This window comes from Cetorhinus maximus, chromosome 31 (assembly GCF_964194155.1).
Source record: "Cetorhinus maximus chromosome 31, sCetMax3.hap1.1, whole genome shotgun sequence".
Taxonomy (NCBI): domain Eukaryota; kingdom Metazoa; phylum Chordata; class Chondrichthyes; order Lamniformes; family Cetorhinidae; genus Cetorhinus; species Cetorhinus maximus.
In genome coordinates, this window is record NC_135909.1 from 14,474,907 (window position 1) to 14,490,500 (window position 15,594).

The 15,594-nt window shown below is 45.3% G+C and overlaps 3 protein-coding genes across 3 annotated transcripts in view; 1 reads left to right on the forward strand and 2 right to left on the reverse strand.

The window, feature by feature from the left end:
• Positions 1-904: 904 nt before the first annotated feature.
• The window catches only part of LOC144670292 (histone H2AX-like), a 297,255-nt gene continuing 282,565 nt past the window's right edge, over positions 905-15,594 (reverse strand). Inside the window, exon 2 of the mRNA XM_078532780.1 lies at positions 905-2,079. Coding sequence (XP_078388906.1) covers positions 1,149-1,541 — 393 coding nt within the window. The 5' untranslated portion in view covers positions 1,542-2,079 and the 3' untranslated portion in view covers positions 905-1,148. The remainder of the gene's footprint in view (positions 2,080-15,594) is intronic.
• Positions 2,384-2,786, reverse strand: LOC144670295 (histone H2B-like). The gene has a single exon (XM_078532782.1). It carries the CDS (start codon positions 2,778-2,780, stop codon positions 2,403-2,405), a length of 378 nt encoding a protein of 125 aa, XP_078388908.1. The 5' UTR covers positions 2,781-2,786; the 3' UTR covers positions 2,384-2,402.
• Positions 9,687-10,079, forward strand: LOC144670370 (histone H2AX-like). The gene has a single exon (XM_078532849.1). The coding sequence runs from the start codon at positions 9,687-9,689 to the stop codon at positions 10,077-10,079; it is 393 nt and encodes a 130-aa protein (XP_078388975.1).

Consider the following 15,594-nt stretch of genomic DNA (forward strand, 5'->3'; position numbering starts at 1 on the left):
GCGAGGCTTACCTGGTGGGGCTCTTTGAGGACACCAACCTGTGCGCCATCCACGCCAAGCGAGTCACCATCATGCCCAAAGACATCCAGCTGGCCCGCCGCATCCGCGGGGAACGCGCCTAAAACCCGGCTTCAGCACCAAGTACAACAAAGGCTCTTTTAAGAGCCACTAAATCGACAAATGAAAGAGCTGCGATCTCCTGTTAAACACACCAGCACTTAAACATCTCGAAGATACAATTTATTCTCCCTTGCACCGGTTTATTTGTCTTGTCGACATAGAGGTTGTAGAATTGAGAGAATACAGATGATGCAGTTATCAATTGCAGCTCAGGTTATGTCTGCGAATATTTTAGGCCACGGATTTTTTTCCAACGAATTGCGGCACAGGGTGAGGTACGGTTTGTAAGTCAATACTCATTGTTTTTATAAGGTAACACTATGAACATGAAGCGATTGTCCGAGAGTAACCCTCCAGTGCGCAGATATTTTTGATGGTTGTTTTTAGTCAGTTATACAGCAAAGAAACAGGCCGCTCGTGTCCGTGCCGGACTGACTATCCTTGATTAATCCTTGCCTCTCCAAGTGGAAATTAATTGTGTCCCTCAGAATCTTTTTCATAAGTTTCCCTACCACTGATGTTATGACTGACTGGCCTATAGTTCTTTGGTTTAACCCTAGCCCCCTTTTTGAATAATGGAAACCATTAGCTGTCCTCCAGTCCTTTCACCTCTCCTGTGGTCAAAGATTTGAAAATTAATAACAGGGTCCCTGCAATCTCCTCCCTTGCCTTCCACAGCAGCCTGGGAAAATCTCATCTGCCCGTATAGGAAGGATGTTGTTGCACTAGAGAGGTCATAGCGTTATACAGCACAGAAACAGGCCCATCGTAACCGTGCCGATCATCAAGCACCTATCTATTCTAATTCTATTCTCCAGCACTTAGCCCGTAGTACTTTTAGTTATGTCGTTTCGAGGGCTCAACGAAATACTTCTCAAACGTTGTGCGAGTTCTTCCTTCGCCATTATTGGTCCAGAATCACTTACAAATTTGGTCCGGCCGCGGACAGACAATAGGTCACCCTTTCACAGACTCTGTGAGTGGCTCTGAAAAGAGCCTTTGGGTTATTAGATTAAAGAATGGCCGCTTCACTTGGTCTTCGAGCCCGCAGAGGCGCTGGTTTTCTTGGGCAGAAGCACGGCCTGGATATTAGGTAGCACCCCGCCCTGAGCGATGGTCACCCCTCCCAGCAGCTTGTTGAGCTCCTCGTCGTTGCGGACGGCCAGCTGCAGGTGTCTGGGGATGATGCGGGTCTTCTTGTTGTCCCGGGCCGCGTTACCAGCCAGCTCGAGGATTTCAGCCGTCAGATACTCGAGCACAGCAGCCAGATAGACCGGGGCTCCGGCACCCACACGCTCAGCATAGTTGCCCTTTCTCAGGAGCCTGTGAACACGGCCCACCGGGAACTGCAGTCCAGCCCGGGAGGAGCGAGACTTGGCCTTGGATCGAACTTTACCGCCGGTCTTTCCTCTTCCAGACATTTCCACAATCTCACAAACAATTCGGCAAAAAAATGAACAATTTCTCCAGCGTTTACTGTTCTTATAAACTGAAAACTCGTCTCACTGGTCTCTGTTCAATCCACTTATTTGCCTATATTCTTCACCAATCAGATAAATGGAAGCAGAAAAGGGCGGGATTTGCAAATAACCGTCAGAACCAGAAAAATGTCCATTTTAAAAAGCCCGCCAATTTCACTGCGGGAAAGAAGCGGATTAAAGTAAATGTCGTCCTTGGTCTGAGATTTCAAATCCCTTCTCTTTACTTGGTTTTATTCAGCTCGTGTCATCACCAATCGCAGGCGCGGGTTTTAACATTTTGTTTGAATGTGGTTCATTCTCCTGTCGCTTTCTAACTGTCCCGGGCGGGAATCAATCCCGGGTCACCGCTTTCCCAGGAGGGAAACATTCCGTTCAGACTTCACTCTGAACCGAACACCCTTCGCTGTAAAGAGGGAGCTGATCGAGTCCTCAGACTGTTCTTATTCCGCTCTGTAATAATCCCACTCTGGCTGTTACCCTGCGGAAAATTAATGAAATGACTCAGTAACTGTTTCAGGAATTGGGGGAAGGGACAATTAAAGTTGAAAACAGCAGCTAATGAGGTCACTTAAAGGCTGTGATAACAGAATAACCGCTTTCAGCACAAAGCGAAGTCCGATGAGCTAATTAAAGGGTTACTGTCTGGGTTACAGGACAGGAGACACTAACAGCAGTGGAAGTTATTTTATATTATAATAATCCAGTAGGAAGATGTCGGGTGCAGCTCCTTCGTAGAGATTGTGAGTGGCTCTTAAAAGAGCCTTTGTGTTGTGAATGTGTTGTTCAGTCCGTTGTGGGGTTTTACTTGGAGCTGGTGTACTTGGTCACCGCCTTTGTCCCTTCCGACACGGCGTGCTTGGCCAGTTCCCCGGGCAGCAGCAGGCGCACGGCGGTCTGGATCTCCCGGGAGCTGATGGTGCTGCGCTTGTTGTAATGGGCCAGGCGGGAAGCCTCACCCGCGATGCGCTCGAAAATATCGTTCACGAACGAGTTCATGATGCTCATGGCCTTAGAGGAGATGCCGGTGTCGGGATGAACCTGCTTCATCACTTTGTAGATGTAGATGGAGTAACTCTCCTTCCTCGACTTTCGCCGCTTCTTGCCGCCCTTTCCTGACGGCTTATTCACCGCTTTCTTGGCGCCCTTCTTAGCAACTGGTTTCTTCTTCTCTTCAACCATCTTCAATCTCAATTTCAGCCACAGAAATAAACCAAACCCCTTCCGTCCGCTCATTAAATAGACAGTCTGACAGATATATGCTAATGAGGAATGAGAAAACAACAATTCTTATTGGACATTTTTAAAAGAAAACAAGTTCTTAATTTGTGATTTTTTTGATTGGATAGAGAAATCGACCAATCATATTTAGCTTTCTCCACCAATCATAGGCCTCCTTACTGCAATCAGGAAATACTTTTTACAAAGACCCTCTCCAGGCGGAATTTCTTAGTGTGTAAAGATACACCAGGAAATGTCGCCTGGCAGTCGGTGCGAGGGACTGTACGGTAATGTGGGGTTCCCTCAGGAATTGTGAGGCTTTGGTAAAGTCTGTGATTGTGGGATTTATTCACTCCCTGATTCTGTGTGTGAGTGTGGGGTTCCTTCACTGTTTAGAAGGCCGTGGTACAGTGTGCGAGGGCTGGATTTCTTCTGTGTCTGTGACTTGATGGGACCATGTCTCAGTGTTGGATTCACTTGATATCCTGAGGCTCATTGTGCATCTGTCCGTTATTGGTGCATGTAAGTGAAATTATTGGCTCCTTGGGACTATAAGACAGTGCGGAATTAAATCAGCATGTGTTTCTCTCGGCCACGAAAAGTATTGGATTTATTCTGTACATGTCAATCTCTGTAACTGTATGTGAATGAGATTCTTTATTTGTCAGTCCCTGTCATTGTAGGTCAGAGTTGTATTGATTCTATGTCTTTCAGCCTGTGGTACTATCTCTGAGTCTGAACTTCTCATTCACTGTCAATATCTGATACTGTGTGTGAATGTGAGATTAACTCTGTACCTGTCAACATCCTTTGCTGAATGGGAGTGTGAAATTCAGTCTGTATCGGTCAGTCTCTGGTACTGATTCAAAGTGTGTAATTCATTCTCAATAGGTCCATCTCTTGCAATTTTTGACAGAAGTAACCCCACTGTCACATTCTGCACCAAAGACTGACAATGTAGAATTTGCCTCAATGGATAGTATTGGTATGAGTGGGATCAATTCTCTCTCAATCAGTGGTACTTTATGGAAGCTTGCAAATCATTTTGTTTCTGATGGACTCTGGTACCCTGTGTAAGCGTTGAAGCCATTTTCTAACTCAGTGCCTGATGCTTTGCAGAAATGAAGGATTCATTTTGTCCCTATCAGTTTTTGGCTGTAAGATTTTTCTGTGTTTCTTGGTCTGTGGTACTGTGTGAATGTCAGATTCATTCTGTATCTCTACATCTCTGGGACCAGTGATTACTAACTCTCTAGATGTTTGCAGAATTGGGTCTACCTGAAAATTTCTCCCCTTCAGCGTTAAGTTCACATTTTCATATCAGATTGACAATCTTTTTTAAAAATATTTAGCAATCTTTATACACATAAATGTTTAAGAAGTCAGACTTGTCAACTGCTCTTTAGACCTGTAATTATCTCACCTTGTGTTGTGAGTGAGGAGATTCCCCACTGGGTCGTGCAAAACAGGAATCTGGCTGGAACTTAATTTCAATGCCTGGAAATCAGGTAGAATACAAGTCTGAATTTCTGATTTACATCCTTAGTAGATCAGGCTTCTCACTGGGAGAGTGAATTTGAAAAGTGGTGTTTAAAACCAAACAAACCAAGGTAGATCCTTCCTCATTTGCTGAGGCAAATCCAATGAAAGCAGTTATACTGCAGTAGGAGAATTTTGGGATAGGTACCAGACACAGCTCAGGGCAACTAAACCTGCTATCAGGGAGTGTAAAGGGTAATGGAGAAGGGGATGGCAGATACATGAATCCCAATATAGAGTTATCCATGTTGCAGTTGAAACCTCATCAGTAATCAGCACTGGCTTAGAATAGCTGGGCCTATTAACCTCGGGAAAGGATGGATGTCGAATGGATATGACCGCTGTCCATAAATAGAATCAATTGTGTGCATGTGAATAGATAAGTTGAGCTCACTGCACAAAGAAAAATAGAAAAAGAACAAAAGGAAAATTAAACAGGCCTGCGGGGAAGAATATCTGAGCAGCTGAGCTGCTCTTGCAGAGAGCTGGCACAGATACGATGGGCTGAGTGGCCTCCCTCTGCTGTAACAATTGCGAGATTCTAATCTATGTAGCATGAGTGTAAGCCTGACTTATGTTTAATATAAAATGTGTTTCAACTGGAGTTAATAGCTGTGGGTATTAATCAGTTATTATGTCAGAGTTTTGGATTAAAATTCCATCTCTGTCAACACAACCCTGAATGTCTGCATATCACACAATCTGATACATTACCCGATGTGTATGATCAACTTCATCTAGCTTGTAGACACTCTGAGGTTTGGGGAGTGGTATGTAATGCATAGTTCAGTCTGTAGTATGGGTACAATATTGGGATTCATGCAAGATCTTACAAGTGGGTACTGTTTGTCTGATCTCTTTGTCATTTAATGTGTATTTAAGGTTCTCCTTTTGTTTTGGTAACACAGGGCCTTGCAATCTGAGGGGGGTGTAATTTTGCTCAGCAATTTGCAAAGGTCCCACACAGGAGTTTATTACACAAAATTAGAACATGTGATTGGGGATCAAACATTAGCATGGATCAAGGATTAGTAAATGGACAGAAAACAGTGTCGGAATAAACAGGAATTTTCGGATTGGCAGGCTCTAACTTACTCTTGATAAAACACAGCCATCAGTTACTTACAACATATATTGATGATTTAGTTGGGTACTGAATGGAACATATTCAAGTTTGTTGATGATACAAAATTGGTGGAAAATTAATCTGTGAGTACACAAAAAACCTGCTAAGGCATTTAGACAGGTTGTCTGAGTTGGCAAGAACATGGCAGATAGAATACAATATGGTAGTGTGGGTGGGCCCAGTTTTGAAGGGTGAAAAAAGAACATGTTTGAATGTGAGACTGGAACACGTTTGCACTCAGAGGGAGCTGGGTGTCCTTGTACATGAATTACAGAAAGTAAAACTGCAGGTACAGCAAGCAGATAGGAAGGGAAGTGTTATGTTCACATTTGTTCCAAAGGTTTGAATTACAGGAGTGAAAAATCTTCCATTTATCCAGGGCACAATTAAGGCTACACCTGGAGTACTGTGTGCAGTTTGGTCTCCTTACATAAGGAAGGGCATAGTTGCTTTAGAGGGAGGGCAATAATTGTTCACTAGCTTGGTTTCTGTGACAAGTGGATTTCTTATGAGGGGAGATTGAGGAGACTAGGTCTATATTCCCTGGATTTTAGAAGAATACAGGTTATCTAAATGAAACAAATAAAACTCTTAAGCGGCTTGTCAGGGTAGATGCTAAGAAAATGGTTCTCCTGGCTCCGGAATCTACAACATGTGGTCACCATCTCAGATCACAGCATTGGCCATTTTGGAATGATATGAGGAGAAATGTCTTCACTGAAAGTGTTGAGATCCTTTGGAATTCTCCACCCCAGAGAGATTTGGAAGCTCAGCCATTGAGTATGTTCCAGACAGAGGTCAATTGATTTTGGATACTAGGGATATAAGGAGAGTGCGGCAAAGTGGAGTTGAGGTAGGACATCTGTCTGAATGAATGATGGAGGAGGTCGAATGGCCAAATAGCCAAGTCCAGCTCCTATTTCTGAAGGTTTAATGCATCAGTCCATTTATTCTGCTCGATGTGAGATTCAGGTGTATTCTGCACCAGTCAGTCTCTGGTACTATATATAAAGCTGGGATCAATTGTATGTCTGTTGGCACCTGGCAAGCGATGTGAATGTGTGATTCAATCTTTATCTGTGATTCATGAACCTGAATGTGAGTATGTGATTCATTCTCAATTTTCCATTCTATTAGTATGACATTTGAATGTGAAATTTGCATGTCAGTCTTTGACACTGTACACGTGAGAGATTCATTCCATATCTGTTGGACTTTGCGATGTGTGACTGTGGAATTGACTCCGTATTTACCACTTCGTGATACTGTGAGTGTTTTCTCCTTAAGTAACTGCCAGTCTTTGGTAATTGATGTCTGACTATGTAACTGTGAAGCTTTGGCCTGTTTGTAAGGCATTCTTTCTGTATCTATCAGGCTCTGGTACAGATTGAGCTTTTTGGACTCAACCTGAATTGTTCAGTGGTACTGGAAATTCATTTTCTATCTCTTAGTCTCTGGTAGAGTGTCTGTGTGGGGATGTTTTTGTCTTTATTTCTGTGTATATGTGTAATTAATCCTGTATTACTCAGCCTCTGGTACTGAGTTTACGTGTAGGACTCTGGCTGTATTTGTCAGTCACTGGTAACACGTGTGGCTGTGGATGGAAGATTCTTTCTATAACTGTCAGGATATCATACACGGTTTGATTATGGGATTATTTTAATATAGTTCAATGGTCCTGAATGTAAATTTGGGAATCATTCTGAAACTCCCATTCTTTAATAATGTGTGTGCGTGAGTTGAAGGGTCATGACTCTGTTCTGTTGAAGGGTCATGAGGACTCGAAACGTCAACTCTTTTCTTCTCCGCCGATGCTGCCAGACCTGCTGAGTTTTTGCAGGTAATTCTGTTTTTGTTTTGGATTTCCAGCATCCGCAGTAGTTTTTTTGTTTTTATGACTGTGTGAGTGTTTGTTACAGCGGACCACAGCCTCAAGAACAAATTTCACTCCCGATACTCCAACCCCCTACCACTCACACACACATACACAATATCCCAGTGAGTAAGTCGCACAAGTTACAAGAGTTCCGGGAGGAATCCCGCATTTCCGTGCAGTCCCTCGCACCGACAGCCAGAAAACAATTCCCGGTGTATCTTCACAAACTGAGAAACTGGGACTAGAGAGAATCCTGATAGAATATATTTCCTGATTGTCGTAAAAGGGCTAATGATTGGTGGAGAAGTCGAAATTTGATTGGCCACTTTAAAAATGCAAACAGAGAAAAGTACAAAATAAGTGGCTGTTGTATTTTATTAAATGTCCAATCAGAATCATCGTTTCCCCATTCCTCATTAGGATTGGTCTGTCAGACTGTCTATTTAATCGGCTCTCGGAAGTGGTTCGTTTTATTCTGTGTCTGAAAGTGACGATGGTTGATGAGAAGAAACCAGCTCCCAAGGGAGGTGTCAGCTGTGGCTCAGTTCATAGCACCCTCGCCTTTGAATCAGAGGGTTGTGGGTTCATGTCCCACTCCCGGAAACCAAGAAACTGTGATTGTACTCGAAAGAGTTGCAATCTGTGACTGTTGATAACTCGAAGAAACCAGCTCCCAAGAAGGGAGGCAAGAAAGCCTTAAAGAAACCGGTAGCAAAGGGCGGCAAGAAGCGGCGAAAGTCGCGGAAGGAGAGTTACGCCATCTACATCTACAAAGTGATGAAGCAGGTTCACCCTGACACCGGCATCTCCTCCAAGGCCATGAGCATCATGAACTCGTTCGTGAGCGATATTTTCGAGCGCATCGCGGGTGAGGCTTCCCGCCTGGCCCATTACAACAAGCGCAGCACCATCAGCTCCCGGGAAATCCAGACCGCCGTGCGCCTGCTGCTGCCCGGGGAACTGGCCAAGCACGCCGTGTCGGAAGGGACAAAGGCGGTGACCAAGTACACCAGCTCCAAGTAAGACCCCCGAACTGACTGAAAAACACATTCACAACACAACGGCTCTTTTAAGAGCCACCCACAATCTCTCTGAAAAAGCTATATGATTTATTTAGTTATAAGTTATGATTTTACTATGGAGCATTTCGAATTTTGAAATTATTATTTTGATCACGTTTCAATCAGATTCTCGGTAACGTAGATTTAACTCGTTCAATTGTTGGGCTTCGTTAATGATGTCCCATAAATTAATGACTTGCCGCTCACGAAGTGATTGTTTTAAGACGCGTCATATTCGACCCCTGTCCCTGGTTTTGGAGAGAGAGCGAATATAACGCAAATGCCTCAGGTTCCAATTCGGTTCAAGTTTCGCCTCAATAATCGATCAGTTGATTTCCTATTAGCACCGGTTGTGCAGCAAACTTCAGTCTCGACGCTGGCAAATTTACTCCAAGTATGTTCAATTTTGGCTGTCCCAAATATCTACAATTTCCCGTCTATCAGCAGAACGATGTAAATGGCACTTTCAGCCGGCTGCTTAGAAGGTTTCATGACGGATCGAGATTATCTAGAATTGATGCCGGATTCTTAAAGCGAATCCGGAATTTAGGATAAAATGTGAAATAGTCCCATTAGGGACGGACATTTTTAAAACTTTGTCGTCAGACCGTGTTCACTATTAACTGGATTTTCTATATGAAATGTATTTCTTGTTTTATAAATATATCGATGTCGAATTAAAAAAATACATTCCGTAAATTTGCGCCGTTATTTTCGACTTGTTTTCAGATACACATAAACCCAGACAGAAAATCAGAAATTGAAATATACAAAAAACTGTAATCCAGGGAAAGAGAGAGAGAGATGAAGAGAATGTAACATTCGAATACTAAATACAGAATAACCATTTCCAATTAGGACTCGAAACGTCAACTGTGTTCCTCTCCGTAGATGAATTTTTCCAGGTATTTTTGTTTTTGTTTCAGATTTCCAGCATCGTCTGTATTTTGCTTTTATCCAATTAGTACTGTGTTCGATCCGTTCTTTTTTGGCTTTTTTTTTTACAAATTTGGCGGGCTTTTAAAATTTGAATAAAAGATCGGTTGGAATCTCAAAATTTGGCGCCGTTATTTTCCACCCTCACTCCGTCAAGTCTCCGGATTGGTGAGTTCAGTAGATATCTGATTGGTGATATGAACATTATGAGACGCAGCACAAAGTGACCAATCAGCAATGCCCGCAGCACCATTCCTCCCGAAGCTATAAGAGAAGCGAATGTGAGAGGATTTCCTCATTCTCTATTAAAGTGTTTGTGAGATTGTGAAATGTCTGGAAGAGGAAAGACCGGCGGTAAAGCTCGATCCAAGGCCAGATCTCGCTCCTCCCAGGCTGGACTGCAGTTCCCGGTGGGCCGTGTTCACAGGCTCCTGAGAAAGGGCAACTATGCTGAGCGTGTGGGTGCCGGAGCCCCGGTCTATTTGGCTGCTGTGCTCGAGTATCTGACGGCTGAAATCCTCGAGCTGGCCGGTAACGCGGCCCGGGACAACAAGAAGACCCGCATCATCCCCAGACACCTGCAGCTGGCCGTCCGCAACGACGAGGAGCTCAACAAGCTGCTGGGAGGGGTGACCATCGCTCAGGGCGGGGTGCTGCCTAATATCCAGGCCGTGCTTCTGCCCAAGAAAACCAGCGCCTCTGCGGCCTCGAAGACCAAGTGAAGCGGCCATTCTTTTATCTGATAAGCCAAAGGCTCTTTTCAGAGCCACTCAGAGTCTGTGAAAGGGTGATCTATTGTCTGTCTGCTGCGTGCCGAATTTCAGTAATGGTGAAGCGTTTCTAATGATCCGCAAGGACAACCAACTCGCATCAACAGAGAAATTACATTTCCACCCGAGTGGTTCGGGACTGGAATGCACTCTCTGGAAGTGTAGTGGAGGCAGGTTCAATAGAGGCATTCAAGAGGGTATTAGATGATTATTTGAATAGAAAAAATGTGCAGGAATGGGGGATGGGGGGAAGCATTAGGTCATAACACTCATTTGGAGAGCAGATGCAGACATGCGCAAGGGCCGAATGGCCTCCCGTGCTGTGCAAATTCTTTGATTCTATGTCTGTGCACCGGAGTCATCACCTCTTGTTGCTTGAGGCATTGCCTTTATTGACATCATGAGCACTGACTTGTAACCCGCAGCTCACCCTTTGCTTGGGATTGATGTCTGCTCGCAGTATTTAATACATTTTCACAGCCGCTATTTATTGGAAGTGACCTACAGCACTAAGGTGACCGCAGTCCCAATTTTCTGCTGAAATTAATATACCATCTGCGCTACAATTTACAACTGCATCGTCTGTGATTATCAATGCCACAAAAGAGTTTTGTAGACAAGAAAAATAAACTGATGCAAGGGAGCAAATTGTATCTTCGCGATGTCTAAGTCCTGGAGTGGACAACAGGAGATTGCAGCTCTTTCATTTGTCGATCTGTTGGCTCTTAAAAGAGCCTTTGTTGTACTTGGTGCTGAAGCCGGGTTTTAGGCGCGTTCCCCGCGGATGCGGCGGGCCAGCTGGATGTCTTTGGGCATGATGGTGACTCGCTTGGCGTGGATGGCGCACAGGTTGGTATCCTCAAAGAGCCCCACCAGGTAAGCCTCGCTGGCCTCCTGCAGGGCCATGACGGCCGAGCTCTGGAAGCGCAGGTCTGTCTTGAAATCCTGAGCGATCTCTCGCACCAGGCGCTGGAAGGGCAGTTTGCGAATGAGCAGCTCGGTGGATTTCTGGTAGCGGCGGATCTCCCTCAGAGCCACAGTGCCGGGTCTGTAGCAATGAGGCTTCTTCACTCCGCCCGTTGCTGGAGCGCTCTTCCGGGCCGCTTTGGTCGCCAGCTGTTTGCGGGGAGCTTTCCCTCCAGTCGATTTGCGCGCTGTCTGCTTGGTCCTGGCCATTTTCTGAACAGATTCACCACAACCAGAGATGCAAGAACTATTAAGACAGTCTGCTGCCCAATCCGCCTTTTTAAACTCTGAGAGGAACCGCCCCGAACAGTAATTGGCTGGATAAAAACAAAAAGCTAAAAGCTACTGCGGATGCTGGAAATCCAAAACAAAATAAAAACAGAATTACCTGGAAAAACTCAGCAAGTCTGGCAGCATCGGCGGAGAAGAAATCAGTCAACGTTTCGAGCCCTCATGGCCCTTCAGCAGAAGGGCCCTTCTGCTGAAGGGCCATGAGGGCTCGAAACGTTGACTGATTTCTTCTCCGCCGATGCTGCCAGACTTGCTGAGTAATTGGCTGGAGCCTTGCGCCCAGGCAGTTTTATCCAAAATCTTAGCAATGAATTAATCCCTGGCACCTCAGGTCCCCATTGGTCGAGTTGTTTTTAATTGCCCATTTCAAAAATTCGGCCTTTATTTCCAGCCGTTGACCGACTCGATATCAGAAGACTTTGTTCCTCAATTTTTAAAAATTAAAAATACCATTTCACTGCAATTCAATATTTCCTTACCCGAATGAAATTCCTGTTCATTTAACCTCTTCCAACAATTTTTAAACCCGGCATCATCCTGATGAACCTGCTTATTTTTGGACAGAAACACCAGTCTGTTGTTTGAACTGTGGAAAGTCAGTCCTGGACTTCGCAGTCAAAAATTGACGGACTGTCCATTGCTCCCTACAGCACAACCAACCCTAAAATTCACCGAAACAAAAATAAAAATGCCTTGAAAAACTCAGCAGCTCTGGCAGCATCTGCGGAGAGGAACACAGTTAACATTTCGAGTCGCTATGACTCTTCAACAGATCCTCTCCGCAGATGCTGCCAGACTTGCTGAGTTCTTCCAGGTATTTTTATTTTTGTTTTGGATTTCCAGCATCCGCAGTTTTTTGTTTTTATCCTAAAAATCGCCGCTCCCTTAGAGGTCTGGAGTGGGTAATAAAATGGAACCGGTGCTGGGGGCTTCAGATCCCTTCCCATTGCCCTCATTCTGGGCTGTTCATGACGATAATGAGCGGAGAAAGTGACCGGCTCGATTCTCCCGCTATTCCCGGCCTGACAGATCCCGGTTCCTGAAAGGAGATGACAAATTCTGAAAATAGCTCCGAAAATAGCGCCAAGATCTTGTGACAGGGAGCGCAGTATAACAGATCATAAAGTGAGAGATTAAAAATTGTTGCCTGAAAATTAAGATTATCTTGCATTTTCCAACACTGGAATTGGCGGGCTTTTCGAATGCAAAAAAAAGTAAATCAATCATAATTTTCGATTTCTTCTCCCTGACTCTGCGATTGGTTAAGAATTAGACTAGGAAGAGGCTGACCAATCAGAGCTAGAGTCCGGCTGCAGTCGCTCAGACTGCGGGAATTCCAGGTCGCCGAGTGGCTGAGCTGAAACTGCTGTTTCCCAAACCCTGTCAGTAACTTCACGAACATCCGTCCGAACATTGGGTTTCGGAGCAGGAGGAGGCCACTCAGCCACGAGCCTGAACCTATTCAGTGAAATCATGGCTGATCTGATTGTAACCTCATACACCACTGACGCATTGAACGGCTGGTGTTACCTAAAATAAAACATTTCGAAAATGTGTAGTGGAGCGGCTTTTCAGTGTCAGTGGAGAATGTGCCATCCAGGATAATAAATAACGAATAAATTGAGGGACTTAGTACATCCCCCCGAAACCCGGAACAAATCATGCACTAAAATGAAAGAAAAATACTGCGGATGCTGGAAGTCTGAAATATAAACAGAAAATGCTGGAAACCTCAGTAGGTCTGACAGCATCTGTGGAGAGAAAAGAGTTAAACCCTTCTAGTCTGTATGACTCTTCTTCAGAGATCTTGTTTGTTTCAGACACTAACATTCCCGATCACAGCCCATCCCAGCTCCCGTTCCCAGGTCTCTGCTCTCTGTGAGGTGGTGGGTGGCTCTGAAAAGAGCCTTTGTTGCGTGTTTGGTAGAAAGGGTTGAGCTGTTCAGCCGCCAAATCCATAGAGTGTGCGGCCCTGGCGTTTCAGAGCGTACACCACATCCATGGCAGTGACCGTCTTGCGCTTGGCGTGTTCAGTGTAGGTGACCGCATCCCTGATCACATTCTCCAGGAAAACCTTCAGCACCCCGCGAGTCTCCTCATAGATCAAACCCGAGATCCGCTTGACACCGCCACGGCGAGCCAGGCGGCGGATTGCTGGTTTGGTGATGCCCTGGATATTATCACGAAGCACTTTGCGGTGCCGCTTTGCTCCGCCTTTCCCCAGTCCTTTGCCTCCTTTCCCTCTGCCAGACATGATGATTCTTCACTCAGATCGCTGCTGAATATGAGAGACGAGCTGTGTCACGTTCCTCTTTTATACAGCTCGCCCGGACCTGAGTGAAAAAGGCGGTTTGAGAGCAGGGAGGGGAGGAGACAGAATGAAGATTAAACAGAGAGCGGGAGGGGGGAGAAAGCCGGACTGACAGACAGAGAGAGAACAGCCCCTGATCTTTCAGCTCCTCCTCCAGTTTCTGCAACCGCCAGTTTCAACCCGTTTATTACCAATGGAACCGAGACACAAACCCGGACAGACCCGGGCTTCACAGTCAGGAGTTTCCGCAAACCCGGAGCTTTGAAATATGCTCTCGTTATAATTAACACTCAGTAATATTCCGACCTAAACACAGTCTATTCTAAAACAGGAATCATCCTCAGTAACATCACCATCCTCATACACACACGGTTCCAGCATTTTACAAGCTGTCTGGGGGAATCTCGGGTTAAAATTGATGTTGTAAAGCGGCCTTTACCCACCAGTGTACCCCCGCCACACGTCCACTCGCACCCAACGCCCCTTGCCCCCCGCGCCGACACAGGTTCGGAGATTTTGTTCTCTCTGTGATGAGAGTGAAATGGGGACAATTCCCACTGATTTTAGCAGCTGAATTGTCGCTGCGGACGATCTGCGCATGCGCTGTTTTAACACGTCCGCGGTTCCGTCACAATGAGGATAACAGCGCATGCGCAACCCCTCCCCCAACAATGGCCGAGAGCGTCATTCACTCAGTGAGCGGAATAGGGTTTAATTCAGCAGCGATCGGAGACATCACCGCCCCAGAGGGAAGTGAACAAACAGCATCTGCTTAAAGCAGCGCATCGGTTTGGAGCCGCGTCCGCAGATATGCTCAGAGATTGGCATTGAGTGTCCGGGCAGCTGAGGCGGAGGCGGCGGCTGTTTTTAATGGGCTCCCTGGAACACGAGCTGCTCCCGGAACATGGAGTGAGCGGGGGGAAGGGAGAGGCCATTCTCGAGCAGTGTCTGGACAGAGTGAGAAGAACTCGCCATTGAAGATCATTGCTGCTTTCTCTCCCCAAACCCGAGTGAAGCTTCCTGGCTTAGTTCCGGCTCCCACTGTCCCTTGTTATTGGACATAGAATGGCGGGGAAAATAGCCGCACAGTAACAATGTTTCCAGTTACACAAAGAAGATCAATTTCAGGCACCAGGTGAGAAGTGTGAAAGAGACATTTTAAACTGTGCCTGCTTGTTTCCGGGTGTACAGTTAGTTGAAAAGGAGCAGCAAACATAAATCTGTCCCTTGCCAAAGTCACTCCTCCATCGGATAGTCTAATTCAAGGAGCAGTGCACAGGACAGGTTGTTTCTCATGTCATTAAATTGTTGTAAAACCGCTCAAAATAGCAGATGAGCAGAAACAGATTGCTCCAGTACTGTGGTGAGGTCAGACACTGAGGTGCTGCTAGTTTTGCTTTGTTGAATGTTCATTATAATAACAGTTATTTTAAAAATACATTGATCACTTTTGTATCTTCTACTTCACCTATTCTTTGGGTAATGGAGTTATGTTTTCTGCGTGCACGGAAAGAATTGAAGGAACCGGATGATTCCTCGAAACAAGGAAAATTACGGCGTGATGATTCCAACTCACAGTAAGTACAATATCACTCACAAAGCCCAGAGATACTGCCAGGTCTTTAGGCCAAAATATATCGTATAGAGACCGACATAGACCCCAAGATTGAGAGGCCCTTTCAATATAAGAGTGAAACAGATCATTGGTTGGATAAGTTGTTTCCATTTCCCTCCAACCCAGTACACCTGAGGACTAGGTACATCAATCCCAGGGCAAAAGCACAGCCACTATTTGATTTAAATACACGGTGTCACCTTGGCCACAAATTGAGTACCAGTTATTAACCACATCAGACAACATTTACCTTATTTTAAGATGCAGGATGTATTGCTACTAAG